At 45.1% G+C, this 18,276-nt stretch overlaps 1 protein-coding gene across 1 annotated transcript in view; it reads right to left on the bottom strand.

The window, feature by feature from the left end:
* The window catches only part of FRMPD3 (FERM and PDZ domain containing 3), an 82,086-nt gene that overhangs the window by 38,077 nt on the left and 25,733 nt on the right, over nucleotides 1–18,276 (bottom strand). The window contains exons 7-13 of the mRNA XM_055268646.2: nucleotides 16,073–16,180; nucleotides 13,304–13,435; nucleotides 11,729–11,848; nucleotides 5,794–5,930; nucleotides 5,334–5,460; nucleotides 2,983–3,072; nucleotides 1,114–1,293 (exon numbers count right to left, since the gene is read on the bottom strand). Of these exons, the coding sequence (XP_055124621.1) occupies nucleotides 1,114–1,293; nucleotides 2,983–3,072; nucleotides 5,334–5,460; nucleotides 5,794–5,930; nucleotides 11,729–11,848; nucleotides 13,304–13,435; nucleotides 16,073–16,180 (894 nt within the window). The remainder of the gene's footprint in view (nucleotides 1–1,113; nucleotides 1,294–2,982; nucleotides 3,073–5,333; nucleotides 5,461–5,793; nucleotides 5,931–11,728; nucleotides 11,849–13,303; nucleotides 13,436–16,072; nucleotides 16,181–18,276) is intronic.

Genomic DNA, 18,276 nt, shown 5'->3' with positions numbered 1-18,276 from the left:
AGGAGAGCTGTGGAGGGGGTGGCTGACCAAGACTGCCAGACTTTGCACAGGCGACAGCTGCTTGCCAGTCCGAAAGAGTTGATCTATGGGAATGAATCTAAGGTTCTGGAAGGGCTGGACTCTGGAAGGTGAAATAAGGACAAGGCTCTGCATGTTCCCCTTCTTCCCAGGCCCCCTCTGTTCTGTTCACATGCTCAGACACCCTCTTTTCGATGACTCAAGGTGCGTGTCCCTATGGCAGGGCCCCCCAACTGCTGTGCACATGGAATGGGTAGAGATGGGCCAAGATATTCATTCCTATACTTTCTGGGGCAGCCAGGCAGAACCTGGGGTGGACAGAGTCTCTGGTCTCTGGGGCTGCTACATTTACCCCAGTGTTCCGCATGAATATAATTTTCTTTTCTTTTTTCTTTTCTTTCTCTTTCTTTCTTTCTTTCTTTCTTTCTTCCTTATTATTATTTATTTATTTATTTATTTATTTTGAGGCAGGGTCTCACTCTGTTGCCCAGGCTGGAGTGTAGTGGTGCAATCACAGCTCACTGCAGCCTTGACCTCTCTGGCCCAGGCAATCCTCCCACCTCAGTGCCCTGAGTAGCTGGGACCACAGGTGTGTGCTACCATGCCCAGCTAAGTTTTGTATTTTTTTGTAGAGACAGGGTTTCACCATGTTGCCCAGGCTGGTCTCAAACTCCTTGGACTCAAGTTATCTGCCCACCTTGGCCTCCCAAAGCGTGGGATTATAGGCATGAGCCACCATGCCGGCCTGTGAATATAATTGTCTATGTGTGCTATGATATGAGAAAAATGGGAAGCAGTGGCCTGGGGGTAGCTCCAAGTTCTCCAGTTTCCCTGCCCTGTGCTGAGGAACTGTCTCAGGCTGATCTGACTCTCCATAGCATTCCTTAGTGCTGGCTGACCTTATTATGTGGTCAAAATGGCATGTCCCAGAGGGCTGAGAAGAGACAGATTAGCCCAAAGAGTCCCAGGGTTGAACCACTTCAGAATTACTGAACCTCACCTAACAGACCCCAATTCTCTTTTCTCAAGTTTACTTCTTCCTCTATTCCCAAGGCCTGTTCCTGAACAGAAGGAGACACTCAAAGCAGGGCTTACCTTGGCATCCATGATGCTGGTCTCCACCCGGGCCACGCCCTGGTTCTCCCGGAACAGCTGGATCTTGCTGATCTTGCTGAACTCGGACAGCACAGTGGTGAGGTTAGTTTTGAGGTCAATAACATGGCTGATGCCATGACGGGGTCCCACCAGGAGAGTGGTGGCCGACTGCTTCTCATCCTGGTGGCCAAGAATGGCAGGCAACATTCACAGAAAGAAGGGTGGAAGAGGTGGGAAGAGGAGACAGGAGGAGGAAATAGAAAACATGCATTGGACTCTGCTAATGGGATGTGAAAATATCTGGGGCTCAGTGCCACAGTAGGACAGCCTGGAGGGGAAAATGGTCTGGGACAGAAAATGGTTCCTGGGATAGAGCCCCAGATTATGGGTCCAAATGAACACCTTAGCCTCAGCAGCAGGTTGAGTAAAGTGCACAGGCAGAAGGGCTGGCTCTAGCAAAATCGTGAAGTAGGTGAGGTTTGTTTGGAGGCCTTTGGAGCACCCTCCCCTTCCAAGCCCCAGGGACTTTTCATTTGTTGCTGCAGGCCATTTGAGGCCCCCACCCAGTGCTCTGCCTGAGAAGGCGGCATCCTGTGTCTGGTCTTTACCCTCCCCCTACCAACAGCCACTCAAACTTGCACTTCTCACCCAGGCCAAAAAATAAACTGGCACAGCAACTCTGCCTAAGGTGTTGAGGGTTGATTGGGTACTTCATGGCAGCCTCCCTCCTTAAGCAGAGATTTACCTTTTAATGGGCACTCCAGTAGGTATGGCCAATAGAAATTTTAGCAGTGGTAGGTGGGTGGAAGAACGATTTGACAGTGTATGAAGGAGGTGGGAGGGGACAGTGGGCTTTCAGTGTTCTGCAAATCCCAGTATATAAATGGCTACCTCTTGGCCTGAAGGACTGGATTCCCTTAAGAGGTCTTGATAGACTCCTTGGAGGAATCAAGCTTGGGTCCTCTGGCGGCCCATTCCCTGGTATTAGCATCACCCTGAGGAACCTCTTGTGCCTGTCTATAGGCACTTTGATAAGTGGCTTTCCACCGATGTGCCGCACTAGCTGACAATACGCTCCTGGGAGCAAGACAAGCACCTGGATCCAATTAGCAAGGTGATTTGAATTTCCTTTCACCAGGGTAAACTAGCCTGGGGGGGCACAGTCTTAGGGTGGGACCAGCTGTGCCCTGCCCCAGAGCCTTGTTCCTGCAGCAAAGGTGCTGAGCAAGCAGGGGGAGAAGTAGAAGGACTCAGGAAACCTAGGGTAGGGGACTGTGGGAGTATGTGGAACAAAAATGAAATAGAGCAGGGGTTGCCTAACCATGGCCCATGGGCCAAATACCACCCACCACCTACTTTTTATGGCCCAGAAGCTAAGAATGGTTTTTAGATTTTTTAATGGTAGGGAAAAAAATCAGAAGAGGCATGTTTTGTGACATGTAAAGAGTACATGAAATTCAAATTTTCGTGTCCATAAATAGTTATTGGCACATAGCCACACCCATTTGTTTATGCATTGTCTGTGGCTGCTTTCATAATCTGACAGCAGGGCTGAGTAGTTGCCACAGTTGCCAGTATCGCCAGCCTGCAAAGCCTAAAATATTTACTATCTGGCCCTTTATGGAAAAAGTATGCTGTGCCCCCAAATCAAGGAAGAGGAACAAAAAAAGGTCATGGAGGGATACTCAAAACAAGTATCTCCTCCCACTTTATCGTTTTAGCAGAGGCAGGGCCAGGGAGTTAAGAGGTAGAAGGAGGAGGAAGAGGAAGGAAGGCCTTTAGAAATATTTGCCCCCCCTGCCCCCACACCCAAGGACAAGAGCCAACAAAGGGCTCCCTCCCCACATCCCCCCATCCTGCCCCACTGACCAGGCCTACAGTGTTGAACAAAACGCCCGTGAAGGTAGGAAGTTCATTCAGAATTCGTAGATACTGGAGCTTTGCCTGAATTGCAGAGCCCTGTGGAAAAACGCATCCAGAAATATGAGAAGCCTGAGGTGCACAGGAAAAGTAAACCCATGTTCTCAACGAGGAGTCTCAACATCCTAGGACAGACACCAGTCAGCAAGTGACACTGTGGAGATGTGAAGATACCCTTTGTAAAACAGCAGCAAGGTTCTAGTTTGGACAGCTCTTTCCTCTAGTATCTCATCTCCCTTTCTAAAATCTTGTCCTACCTCCTGATCTTCATTCCTAAAGTATCCAGCTTACTCATTTTGTTTTTGGTTTAATTCCAACTAACTGACGCCCCACCTAATCCATACCTCTCTCCTGAGATCCTTCAGACCCCTAGAGTCATGTAGATGCTGGTCATTCCCCAGCTGGGGGTCCCACTCAATACCTTTCATACTAAGCACTCCTAAGTCCCAAGCCTGCACTTCAGGCACCTGGTCTCTATCAGCATCCCCTGGGCAATTGAGCCAGAAACCTGTGAGTCACACTGGACTCCTCCTTAATCGTCTCATGTGAGGGCCAGCAGTTACCAGATCATCTGGATACTTACCCCCTAGCTCCTTTTCCAATCTATCCATCCCTCTTCTCTAGCCAGTCATTGCCTTGACATTCCCACCTATGTCAGGGTGACAGCCAGGTTACCTTCAGGACTGACACTCATTTCCCTCTTTCCCTCAAGTGCCTCCACACTTGAAAGTTTTAGAGGGAGCATCCTAAAACATAAGCTTAATCACATCAGCTTCCTGCTTTAAACCCTTCAATGGCTCCCAGCTGCCTAGAGGATGAAGTACAACCTCTTTCCTTGGCACACAAGGCCCTCCATGAACTGACTCCTGCCAACCTCTCTGGCCTCTTCTCTTGCCCCTACCTTCACCCCTTGCACACAGCTTGCATTCTCTGTACTTGCTTAGGCTGAATGATTTGCATTTCTGTCCTTGCACCATGGTTTCTCATATTTCTGGGCCTTTGTACAGATGGATCTCCCTGCCTGGGAAACACTTCCTCCCATGACCCATGCCCACGGATTCATCTAGACAAACTCTTATGTGTCTTTCAAGACCCAGGTCTGGCCTTTTCCACCTCCCTCAGGCTGGGCTTAGTGTTCTTCCTCTGTGCTTCCAGAGCACCTGTGCCTAATGCACTGTGTTGGGACTGACTAATGTGTTTCCCCATTAGACTGTGCCTGACTCAGGGGCCAAGACCAGGCCCTCTTCATCTTCATATTTCCAACCCAAGCGCTGGGGTGCCTTGAAAAAAATGTTACTTGAGGAGATGGTGGTGAGCACTGATGCTCAGTTCAGAAGAAAACAATCTGATTAAATATTCACAGCAAGGTGGGAATGGCTTAACTCTCTGGGGAAATTTGCATCTTAAAAGAGAAGCTAGTTGGTAATGCAAGAAATCTGGAATGGGAGGAATGTATGGGGGCGATTGCGTCCCATGTGTACATCTGCATGCTGATTCTAGTGCGTCTCACCACTCTCCTGCTTCTTGGGCAGGAAGCACAGGCAGATTGAATCTTACAAAGCTAAGAAGCTGCTGCCGGGCTTGGGAAAGCAGACAGTGGGAGTCCCTCAGAGCACTAGAAAGTGGAGGCAGTAACCTGATCCCTCGCCATTCCACCCAGTGACCCATTCTCCAGGTCAGGTCTTGTGCCCCCAACTCTCCCCCTTTCCCCTGGGCTGGGGTTTTGTCTCCCAGAATTCCACACCCTAGGACTGATGAATTAGAGGTGCAGAGGTACGTTTCCTTTTTTTACATTTTTTTAAAATTATTTTTTTTAAAGTAAAGACGCTGTCTCACTATGTTGCCCAGACTGGTCTCAAACTCCTGGGCTCAAGTGATCTTCCTGCTTTGGCCTCCCAAAGCACTGGGATTACAGGCATGAGCCACCACACCAGCCTAGTCATTTCCATGGAAAACATGTGCCTCCCTAGGGTCTAATGCTTTCCACATGATATATGCTCAGTCGGCACTGACTAATTGGTGAAAAGGACCTGAGAATTATCTCCTGCATCTTGGCCCCTTTGCTTTGAGGACCCTGAGCTCTCTCAGTGATGTGTCACTCAGCTGTCTCTTTGGGATGCTCAGCTTGGGGAAGACTCCTCTCCACAACTGCCCCCACACCTGGCCAAGCCGTATGTGCACCTGAGTCAAAAGCAGTGGTGAGGATCCCTAGAGGACCAGACTTTGCTGGGAAACCAATCAGGATCTCCCTGCGGCCAGTAGTGCCTGGAGCACCATGCCCAGTGGCCTACTCTGGATACCTTGGTGCCGCAGGAAGGATGTGTTTGGTGAGCCTTCAGTTGCTGAGAGAGAGATTTCCGGAGGTTCTTCTCTTTGATGCCCTGCAGGAGGGAGGGGGGAAGAAAGGGTTCCAGGCCCCACTCCTTCCTAAAAGCAGAAGAAAAGTAAGAGATTAGTGAGAGAGGCAAAGTGGGACACAGAGAAGATGGTAAGACAGAAATAGACTGAATCTGAGAGGTAGAGATGGAGGAATAGAGACTGGGAGAAAGAAAAAGGGACAGGGACAGGAAAATAACATTAGCCATAGCTCCCTAGTAGAAACTGTAGCTCTAGGGCTTCACAGTCTAGATATGAGGGACTCCAATTCTCACTCCCATCCCATGCCCTACATTTCTGAAAAGCATAGCATAGCTCAACCAGTGTACCTTTTCCCTATGCAGCTATTTGCCCCCCATCCCAAAGGGCCCCAGCACAACTCACTCCACATTCTTGAGCGAGATCTTCTGACTAGGTCGAGTGGCTGAGACAGTGATATAGATGTGGAGCGCAGCAAGGCCCAAAAGCATCTCTGGCTTGGGATCCATTCCAAAGCGTTCTCGAATAACATCATTCCGACTCTGTGAGAGAGGGCAGTCCAAACCTATCAGTTGAAGGAGACATTCCTTCCCCACCCCCTGATCTACTCCCTTACATCCCAGACAATACTCATAGTATCAGTAAGGCATGCTAGATCAAGGGACAGAGGAAGGAGCTCCCCTTGGAGCAGAGACAACAGAGGAGGCTCAGGTCTCAGAGACACTGTTCACTTCATTCAGCAGATACTAGATAGCCTTCTTCTCAGTGGCAGGGGCACACAATGGCAAGGTACAAGCAGACAGTCCAGTTCACTGCAAAAGTGAGACATGGCACCACTCCCTTTCTTTCCTCCTTTTATAAGAGACTTTCCTACTTTTTCTCGTGGGGGTTATACTCACCCCCAAGCCATACAAGGCTCCTTTACTAGCTCGGATGGAAACAAGGGGAGAAAGATACTGGGAGGGACTCTCCACAGGGCCCTGGCCCAGAAGCCCAGGATGAGAGCTGAATTGCAGGGATGGGGGAGGCATTCTTCTTCTTGGTGTCTGAAGGACAAAAATGTTGATGAGTCAATCTTCCCTATGCTATCCTAGAGGAGGTCTCCAGGAACTACTGGCCAAGGGTATGACAACCCCCAAACGCTGAGGGTCACAGCCCCAGCTATCAATGAGTCAGCTTTGGTTAGACCAGTTGCCCATTTTGTTAAAGTGGAACCAGTATGGACTAAGGGACTAGGGAGCCACAGTGATATCACTGTAATATAGGAGACAGTGGAAAAGGAATACATCATCAATATATACATACATCATCAATACACACATCATCGTCAATGATCATCTATGTAGAAAACTACAAAAATTACAAAAAACTACTACTACTTTCTACTATGTAGAAAATTACAAAAAACTACTACAACTACAGTTTTCCCTTGGTATCCATGGAGGATTTCTTCCAGGACCCCCATGGATACTGAAATTTGTGGATGCTTAAGTCCTTTATATAAAATGCTGTAGTATGTGCATGTAACCTATGCAAATCCTCCTGTATACCTCTATCACCTCTAGATTACTTATAATGCCTAATACAATTAAAATGATATATAAGTCCAGGTGCAATGGCTCATGCCTGTACTCACAGCACTTTGGGAGGCAGAGACTGGTGGATTACCTGAGATCAGGAGTTCGAGACCAGCCTGGACAACATGGTGAAACCCCGTCTCTACTAAAAATACAAAAATTAGCTGGGCATGGTGGCGGGCGCCTGTAATCCCAGCTGCTACTAGAGAGGCTGAGGCAGGAGAATCACTTGAACTCAGGAGGTGGAGGTTCCAGTGAGCCGAGAGCGAAACTCCATCTCAAAAAAAAAAAAAAAAAAAAAAAAAAGTGCTATACTGCTATGTAGGCCAGATGCTATGGTTCATGCCTGAAGTCTCAGCACTTTGGGAGGCTGAGGCAGGTGAATCACTTGAGGTCAGTTTGAGACCAGCCTGGCCAACATGGTGAAACCCTGTCTTTATTAAAAAATACAAAAATTAGTTGGGCGTGGTGGTGCATGCCTATAGTCCCCGCTACTTGGGAAGATGAGGCAGGAGAATTGTTTGAACCTGGGAGGTGGAGGTTGCAGTGAGCCGAGATCATGGCTCTGCACTCAGCCTGGGTGATAGAGCAAGACTCTGTCTCAAACTAAAATAAAATAAAAATGCTATGCAAATAGTTATTATATTATATTTTTAAATTTTGCATTTTTTATTATTGTACTGTTATTTTTTATTGTTTTTTGAATATTTTCAAAATCCACAAATACGGAACCTGTAGATATGAAGGGCCAAATGTAGTGAGTTTACCAAGGCTTCAGGATATAAGATCCATACAGAAAAATCAATTGTGTTTCTATTCTCTTAAAAATAAATCTTTTTGTACAGAGATGGGGGTCTCACTGTGTTGCCCAGGCTGGTCTTGAATTCCTGAGCTCAAGCGATCTTCCTGCTTCAGCCTCCCAAAGTGCTGCAATTACAGGCATAAGCCAACATGCCCAACCCCAACTCTATTTGTATATGCTAGCAAGAAATAATTGAAAATTGGAATTAAAATCAAAATCATTTACAATAGCATCAAAAAATATGAAATAATTAGGGACAAATCTGACGAAACATGTGAAAGACCTATATACTGAAAACTACAAAATACTGCTGAGAAAAATTATAGAAGGTATAATTAAATGTAGAAATACTGTGCTCAGGGATTGGAAGGCTCAATATTGTTAGGATGTCAATTGTCCCCAAATTGATCTATAGTTTCAACACAATCCCAATCCAAATCACAGCAGGTTTTGGTAGAAATTATCATGGTGATTCTAAAATTCACATGAAAATGCAAAGGACCTGTAATAGCCAAACCAACTTTGAAAAAGAACAAAGTTGGAGAACAAATACTTCCTGATTTCGAGAATTATTATAAAGCTCCAGTAATCAAGAGTGTGATGTTGACATAAAGACAGACAAGTAGACCAAAAGATCAGAATAGAGAGTACAGGAATAGATCTATCTATCTATCTATATATATAAACAACAGATTTTTGACAAAAGTACAAAGGCAATTCAGTGGAGGAAGGATACTCTTTTCAACAAAAGGTGCTAGAACAATTGGATATCCATATGCAAAAAAAAAAAAAAACACACACATGAAACTTTGATGGATACCTTGCACCACATACAAAAGTTAATTCAAATGGATCATAGGCCTAAATATAAAACTGTAAATGATAAAACATCTAGAAAAAAAAGAGGAAAATTCTTGTAACCTTGGGTTAGACAAAGATTTTTTAGATATGACACCAAAAGCACTGTCCATAAAAGAACAAATTAGCAAACTGGACTTCATCAAAATTTACACATTTGCTCTGTGAAAGACATTGTTTAGAGACTGAAAAGGAAAGCTACACACTGGAAGAAAATACTTGCAAATAATATATTTAACAAACGGCTTGTATCCAGAATATATAAAGAACTCTCAAAACTCAATAAGAAAACAACCCAATAAAAAAGCAGGCAAAGATCTAAACAGACACTTCACCCAAGAAGATGCATGGCATCAAATAAACACATGAAAAGATGCTCAACATCATTAGTCATTAGGAAAATGCAAATAAAAATCACAATGAGATGCCACTATGCACTATCAGAATGACTAAAGTAAAAAAAGGATACTGAAAATACCAAGTGCTGATAAGGATGTAAGAAAATGACTCTCATACATGGCTGGTGGGAATGAAAGATGGTACAACTACATTTGAAAACAGTAAAGTTTCTTTACAAAATTAAAGAGGTCTAGCATATGCTCAGACCATTCCACTCCTAAGTGTTTACCCCAAAGAAAAGAAGGCATATGTCCATGCAAAGACTGGTACGTGAATGTTCATAGAAGCTTTATTGTAATAACTAAAACCTGGAAACAACCCCAATGCTTATCAACAGGTGAATTAATAAACACATTCTGGAACATCCATACCATGAAATACTACTTGACAATAAAAATGAACGAAATAATTGATACATGCAACAACACAGATGGATCTCAAAATCAGTATGCTGAGCCAAATAAGTCAGATCAAAATAAGTGTACATTCCATGTGATCTCATATCTATATAACTCTAAAAAGTGCAAACTAATCTATAGTCACAGAAAGCAGGTCAGTGGTAGCCTAGGGCTGGGAGGGATGAATTACAAAGTGGCCTGAATAAACTTTTGGGTGTGTTGGATATGTTCAATATTTCGATTGTGGTGATGGTTTCATGGGCATAAACATAGGTCAAAACGTATGGTATTGTGTACTTTAAACATGTACGGTTTATCATTTGTCAATTAGACCTCAATAAAGCTGTTACATGTAAAAAAGAAAGAATACAGCTGAAGTCCATATCATCACGAAGCAGAAGGATAGGATAGACATGATCTTGTCACTAAATTCTAAAATATTCAAACCAAGGTAATCCTTGGAAGCTTGAATTAAGAAATTCAGGGCAAAAAAAAAAAAAAAATGAGAACTAAACTTATAAAATTCACAGAGCAACCACAACTCATTGTCTCCTAGAAGGTTGGTAAATGAACCTGAGGCTGTTTGGGAAACGTTCCTAACATTTTAGGTTGTCAAAACAGTCAAAAAGGACAATGACAATGTCTCATAGCACCTCCCTGGGTATTACCATCAGAGACAGATGAAGTTCGAGGTTTTTTTCTCTCATTAAGAGCTGTTGTATGTCCTATGGGCACCTAAAACTCAACATTTCCCAAAATGAACTCATCTTTTCCCTAAACCCGTTCCATTGTCTGTATTCTCGAACTTGGGGAATGATACCACCTCTACAAGACACTCGTTAAGTTAAAGTCTATCCATTCTACCCTTTAAATCTCTCTTGAAACCCATCCCACCTCCTTCATCATAGCCCTGGTTCTAGCCCTTGTCATTTCTTCTGGATAACTGCCATTGCTCCCTAGCTGGTGTACTTCCTTAGCACTGTGTGGTCTTTTGAAATTGCTCATCTGACCAGGCTATTCTTCTCTTTTAATAATTTCTGCTCTCCTACTCTCCCGCAGAATTTCTTTACTTTGCCTGCACATTAGGATCACTTGAGGAATTTAAAAAAATACCAGTGTTTGGACCCCACTCCCATAGATTTTGATTCAACTGGTCTTGGATGGGGCACAGCGTTTTCCCAAAGCCTCCCAGATAATTTTAATGTGCATCTAAGCTTAAAACCACCATCATAAAGCAGAGGTTCTCAAAGTCTTTTGGGCATCAGAATCCCCTGGAAGGCTTGTTAAAACACAGAGTACTGAATTCTACCTCCAGAGTTTCTGACTCAGTAGGACTGGGCTGGGGCCTAAGAATTTGCATTTCTAACAATGTCCCAGTTGATGCTGATGCTACCACTCCAGGAAGCATGAAATTGCAAAGAATCTATAACAGCCACACTTTAAGAACCGCCGCCTAGCCTCAATCATAAAGTCTATGCTTGCCTTGGCGTACCAAAAGCCTTTGATCACTGCTTCCTGTCTCTCCAATTTTATTCCCTACTCCTCTTTACCTCACATCCCGTATTCTAGCCATAAAAAGTCACTCATGGTTATCTCATGATCCCATGCTGTTTCATGCCACCATGGCTTTGTAAATGCAAGGCCCTTTGCTTAGAGTATGCCCCCTCCATTCCATCTCTCTACACAGCAAACTCTCATTCATTCTTCAAGGCTAAGAGCATGCATATATCACTTTTTCCATGAAGCGTGCACCATCTGTCTTGCGTAGAGTTGGAAAAATGCTTCCTGAGTGCCCTCATCTTCATTGCACCCTGCTGCTGTCATATTTATTGACGCACATATAAGCTCTAGTGAGCCAGGACAGTTCTTTATTCACTTCTGATTGCTAGTACCTAGCATAGGGCTTAACCCAGAGTAAGCATCTAGTGAATGTTTCTGGATAAACTGAATTGGGAATCATCTCATACTGGAGCTAGGTATTGGGGGTTGGGACCCGTTGAAACCCAAATGGGCTTGTTAAACTTTAGGATCCCGTGAGGATGCCAGAGTTACTGGGATTGCTTGTTTCTGAAAACTGATGAGATCTGAGTGGACAAATAGACAGGACTTTGAGCCACAGCCAGCTCAGGTCACCAGGCCAGCCAACTTGGCCATGGCCTACAATGGTAGCAGAAAAGGAAGGAAAGGGCCTTCAGGGCTACCTGGAGGTTGGAAAAACTTATATAGCTACTTCATTGTGATGGCAGAACAGCCTGCCTGCTTCTTTGTCTACTGGTCTGTCTGTGTATCCCCAAGTCAGACTCTACCTGGATGTATAGGTACTCAAAAGCAGCAGGATCCCGACGCAGCAGCTCCACAGGGTCTTTGGGAAAGAAGCTTATTCGGAAGAGACATTTCATTCCGTGATAGTGCGTCCGCTGTACCACCTGAATTCCAGGGATGAAAGGGGAGAAGAAAAGAGATCTGGAATCAATGGCTGGGGAGTTGGGCAGGCAGCTCAGTGGCTCCTTAAGGTGGGGCTTGGGGCAGAGCTAAGCTGTTGTTTCCTACTCTGTCTCCAACCTGGCTGATTCCACTTATCCTCAGAGGAAAGTAGTGGGGAGTCAGGTCTTTTCTGCACTTCTGACCCAAAATACGAGGAATTTTCAAATCACTTATCTAGGACATGACTTTTATCAACCATTGGGTCTAAAGCCCAAGACACTAGGCAGGAAGGGAGGGCTCCTGGCAATGGCTCAGACTCTTTTCTTGCTGTGGGATTCATGCCTTTACCTTGCAGAGGGGCTCAGCCTCAAGCAGAGTAAATTGCTGATTAGAGTAAATCAAAGGTTTAAAATATTATTTCAAGGTACAGATGAAACATCTTGGCACTGTATTGATAATTGTTGAACCTGGGAATGGGTAATAGGGTTAATGATACTATATTCCTCCTACTTGTGTGTATGTTGGAAAGTTTTCATAATAAAAAAGTTTAAAATCCCATTTGGAACAACAGACCAACTGAATTCAAAGGGTTGCTTGGGGGTGAGGGAGGTGCTTAGGCCTCCCTCCAGGCAAGACGCCCACAACCTTTCCTTCCCACCAGTGAGTCTCTGTATTGCATTTGGCTGAGAGCTAAACTTGAATCTCTCTTTCCAAAAATCCTTTCATCTTTTTGTGTCTGATTTGGGGTTTTGTTTGGCTTTCATGTAGGCTCTGAAAAGGTATTTCTTCCACTGTGCCTCTCCAACTCTGTCCCACCCTACTTGGTAGCACCGATTGGCTTTGATTGCATCTCTGACACTTCTTGGTGCTTCACTGTTGATGAAATGCTATCCAGGAATCCTGGATTTCCCTAGCCCTTTTCCATATGGTGAGGGCTAGAAAGACCGGATACTTTTTCCTACTCTACCTTGTAAAGTGATGTGGGTGACATGCCGCCTATTTTTGGCCCTACTCAGCCAATTCCCAACTCCCACTTGTCCTAGGATAAGTGGGAGTTGGGAATTGGCTGAGTAGGGTCCACTCCCTGACCCTTCCATAACAGCCTTCATGCAAAAGGCCAAGTTTTCTCCCAGGAAGCAGAAAAATCTATCATGTGGGGTTTCCAGGAGACAGAAGACTTGCAACTGCTCCTTATCTCAGCATTCTGGGTGCCATGTGGTGAATCACCCCATACTCTTCCCCCTAGAGACCAAGACTAATGATCTTCATGCTCTTGTCAGCTCACAAAGGCCAATGCCAAAAGCCTTCTGGAGGTGGATAATACCAGCTTTGGGTGAGAACTGTGACTTCTGGGAACCGGCTGAGCATATCATTATAAATTTTCCAGACAGGGAGTGCCTTGGGTCTTCTCTACTAGAGGCCACATGCAAAGCTATCTGTAAAAAAGAGTTACTTACATAAGCCAGGGGTTGCTTGTCCTGAAGAAGCAGAAACTTGTGATTCTGTTCTGGCCCGGCATACTCAAGGACAAGAGCAAAGTGCTCAATGTGCCTCAGGGAAAGGCGGTCCTGTAATGTTACCATCACATCCTGTGGGACCGAAAAGAGCCTTGAGAGGGAGATTAGTTCTGGCCCTAAGCTATTCTAAGCACCAAACATGGGAGGGGGCATTAAACACCAAGAAAAGAAATATAGTCCTGGGGAGAAGGCTGCAACACTGGCCTTTATGGTAGCCCAGCCTCTGTGATCCACAATGAGGAAAGTGACCCATGAGTGCTGCTCAGAGGCCTGGGCCCTGGGGAGAGGTGCAGGGGGTTAGAGATAGGTGTTTCTGAATTTCACCTGGGCAGGCATATGGCAAAAGAAGGTCATGTCTCTCCCTCCCTGACTCTCTCCTTCCATTCAACAAATTATCTTTTAAACGCTTACTAAGTGACAGGCACTGTGTTGGTTCTCCCTTCACCTTCTCTTATAAGTCAGAATATCCACTTGGGATAGTCTGTCAACTCTTAGGAATGAACAAAAGCAAAAGTGACATTTATATGATTAAAAAGCATACTATTTCTGGATTCATAATCTAAATCAGATGACTTGAGTTACTGGCAAAATGTTCATTTTTGACCATAACTGGATTTTATAGATGATCAATTTAGCAACTTGAAAAATGTATCCATGCAGAGGAACTATGTCATGTGTTTTGTGTACAGTCATAAATCTGACTACTTCTGGGTTCTATCTGCTCTGCTGCCCTACTTTTAATATTAGGGTGTCTGAAAACATTTCAGTAGGGTTTGCACAAATGTCAGTTCTGAGACTTCTGCCACTGATTTGCTGTGACTTTGGCTTATACACTGGGCTCCAATGTGTGTGTTCATGGAGTCAGCATCTCTCAGCCCCCAAAGGCTGGAAAGAATCAAACTTGGGAATATGAAACATCTTTACAACTGCAGTTGCCAAACAAGCCCCTCAGTGAACACTGAAAGACGTTCAGTTATTCAAATGTTAGGCTGGAAATTGGTGGGTACTTCAGAGCATCTCTTGTGTTGTCCAAGTAGACACAGAGGCGCCAGTGTTGCTGGGGCTCTGTCAGGGACAGATGAGGTTTTCTTTGCAGTTTGGCTGCACTGGGATTGTGGACAGCCAATCCGGCGATTGCCAACTGGTGTTACAAGTGTAACAGCCCCTGTGCCAGGCTGTCAATTCACCCAGGTACCTCTCTGGGACAAGTGGCTTGGCAGCCTGTCAAAGCTCCAATAAGTCGCCAGCACACCCTTCCTGGAGTCAGATTGAGATCACAAGTGAGGGGAACACTGCTGTCTTGGAAGGCTGGGGCTACCTGGAAGCCACAATGGTGCTGATGATGTGAGGTGGGAGAACTTCAGAGAAGACTCCAAGGGGAAAGAGAGGGCACTAAACACTCCAGTATGGAGACAGAGTCCACAATGGACATACCATCCCATGAATAAACCACCAAGGAGGATTCTGACACAAAGCGATATTCACATCTGGAGAAGGCACATTTGGACACCTCCTGGGTGGTCTAGTTCTGTTTCAATGCCCCCTCCCATGCCCCCTTCAATAGCCAAAAGAACATTCTATGGCACCCTAAGTCGTATGTTTTGGTCTTAGGTCCCCTGGGGGACCCACCTAGGCCTAAGCCTTTCAAAAAAATTCTCCATTCAGGGACTGTCCCACTCCCTGCAGAATACTTAGCTTCTCCAACCCTAAAACACAAAATGCCAGTAGCACACCAAATGATTGGGATGACCTAAAACATCCTTAGACACTTCCAAAAGCTCTCTAAGAGTGGGAAGTACCAATCCTGGTTGAAAATCACTGGCAAGACCCATTTTGAGCACCTGATAACTCCTCTTAGCAAACGTTTGTTGGTCCAAGAGTTTCTTTACTTATAGGATTGCCTTGGTCCCAGTACGGGAACCACAGGGTACCTGTGGACCAAGCTAGGTTTTCCGGGTAGACACTGTAGCTGCCCAGCAGTTTGGGCGGCATTAGTTGCATTAAAATACTCTTTCTGGGGATGGCATTCTCTTTCTGGAGAGAGTCCAGGAGATGCAGGAATGGATATTTCTGTCCCAGAGCAGAGTTGAATCTGGGGTGAATCATATCATCACTTCTATTCCTAAGGATTAGAGGAAAGTCACTAGGACTTTCTGACACCTGGCTGAGCTGTAAAGAATCACAGCTCAGTAATTGCTCTTCCTGTGAAAAGAACAGCCAAAGAGGCTGTGGCTGGACATTTCAAATCTTGGTTCAGTGCTTGAGATCAGGTTGTTATTTAAAAAGGAAGGCATAACTAAGCTAATCTCCCAATAGACTGTGTTTATTTCTGTGCATAAACTTGTGTAGGTGTTATTGTATCAATATAAATCACTTTTGCTTTATAAGTGGCTTAATGATCTTCATATTGCTTAGTTCTTAAAAGTCCTGAAGGACCCCATGTAACACAAACACAAAGCAGTTCACAAGTATAAGTGCACACACACGGTTTAACAATTACTAGCACACAGTTGGGCATGCAAACTTCTACCACCACTCTCATCTGGGACTGTGCATTTTTGCAGCCTTGTGCTAACAAGCATCCAGAGCTTAAAGGCCACCTTACTCCAGTGGCAAGCAGCTATGTGCAGACTCAGAGGAATACAGGACACACAACCGCATGTACTCTGGAGAGGGCAATGCTGACCAGGGGGAGGAGACTGTATGTACCTTAACAGTGGTCCGACCATCAAATGTGAATGACTTGATCTGCCCATTTTCTAAGAAAACCTTCAGGACGTTGGGGATGAGGAGGAGAGCTTCCTTCTTCATCATTTTCTGTGAACAAGCAGGGAAAGGACAAGGAGAGGGGCTCATTTAGAAGGAGGTACGAAGCCAGAGGAAGGGTGTGAAAAAGGAGAGAGAAAAGGTGATGGAGACAGAGAGCCAAAGGTGTAGGAGGACAGAGACAGAGGAAAGAGCAGATCAATAATACATGGGGACCAGAACCAAATTCCCCAACAAGACACTGAGCCATAACAAAAGCCTGCCTCCATTTGACATTACGGAGCACCCACATTCTACTGTAGTTCAAACCTCCACAGATCAGAGCAAAGGGATCACCGCACACCCCCTGAAGGGCTGATGAGAGGCCTCCTTTGGAGGCCTGATCTTATCTCTGACATTTTTTTGAACACCTTCTACAAAGCTTCTAGACTGATCTTATCTCCTGATACCTCCCTTTCCCTGAGGCCCTTCACAAGCCAAGATCATGTCCTGTCAAGGCCTTTGCTCTGCCTTTTCCCCTCCCTAGGCCCTTTCTGACCTGGCCCCTGCCTAGTCTCCACAGTCACGTCTTGCTATTCCTAGTACCCACACCTCTTTCACACCTCCATACCTCTGATGATTCTTCATTATTCAGGGACTGTCGCCCTCCCTGCACAACACTTAGCATCTCCGACCCTGAGACATGAAGTGCCAGTAGCACACCAAAGCATTGGGATGACCTGAAACACCCTCAGACATTTTCTTTTATTTTTTTTTCTTTTTCTTTTTTTGAGACGGAGTCTCGCTCTGTCACCCAGGCTGGAGTGCAGTGGCGTGATCTCAGCTCGCTGCAACCTCTGCCTCCTGAGTTCAAGTGATCTTCCTACCTCAGCCTCTCTAGTAGCAGCTGGGATTACAGGCGAGAGTCACCACGCCTGGCCCTCAGACATTTTCAAAAGCTCTCTAGGAGTGGGAGGTACCGACTCCGATTGAGACATTCTTAATAAAAATTCATTAAATAAAGACTGTTCTCTTTCTCTGAGGACTCTAAAAGAAAGAAAGAAAGAAAAAGCTGTTCCCTCTGCCTTTCTCTTTTCCTCTTTGGCAAACTCCTATTTATCCTACAAAACCCAGCTCAAATATGTATTCTGTAAAGCCTTGGTCTAATATCATCAGATACCTGGACCTGGTCTTTCCATGCATTCCTATAGCAATTTATGCACACTTCTCACAATGCTCTCACCTGGGCCTGGACTCCCCCAGGTCCCGACCTGTGATGAGGCTGCTATGGTCCATACTGGCGGCAGCATGGAGGAGGGTGCTGTTGTAACATCAGCTAATTTCACGAGTGCAGCGAGAGTTGGAAGATTGATGTCTGTCTCTCACCCAGACAAGAGCCTCACACTATGCCTGGTGGCCTGTCCGAGAGAATGAAGTAACTCTAGTTGGGTCCTAGCTACTCTGTGGCATTTGCATTCAGATTAGACTGGAGTGGGGGGCATTGTTACGCCTGTAGACTAGCGTATTTTGTTTTGTTTTGATTTGTTTTTGAGACAGGGTCTCACTCTATTGCCTAGGCTGGAGTGCAGTGGTACAATCACAGCTCACTGCAGCCTCAAACTCCTGGGCTCAAGTGATCCTCCTACCTCAGCCTCCCAAATAGCTACGACTACAGGCATGTGCCACTACACCTAGCTAAATTTTTTACTTTTTGTAGGGACAAGTTCTCACTATGTTGCCAAAACTCACCTTTATCATATTTTTGAAGGATATTTGTCTTTCACAATCAAATGGTGAAATGAGAGCACAAAGACCATGTCCTATTTATCTTTGTAGTCCCAACACTAAACAAAGTTCCTGGCACACATTTGGTGCACAATAAATGGCTGCTGAATGAATGGGCAGTAGGTGCTTGATGTGCACTTACTGAATGATCACTCTCATCCCAACCATTTCCCTGGGCCAACATCATCATCAGTTCTATAGGAATGGAAAAGCTGCAGAGATAACCAGATTCCTTAATTCACTGGGCATTCATTGAACCTCTACTGTATGCCCAACACTATGCTAAGTCTCTATGAGAGCTACAGGAGATTTAAATCCGGTCTTAAATTCTTGTTGTAGTGACTTGGCACACATACACATTATAAAACCAAAACAAACCAACA

Source organism: Symphalangus syndactylus, chromosome X (assembly GCF_028878055.3).
Source record: "Symphalangus syndactylus isolate Jambi chromosome X, NHGRI_mSymSyn1-v2.1_pri, whole genome shotgun sequence".
NCBI lineage: Eukaryota > Metazoa > Chordata > Mammalia > Primates > Hylobatidae > Symphalangus > Symphalangus syndactylus.
This window is presented reverse-complemented; position numbering and strand designations above follow the sequence as displayed.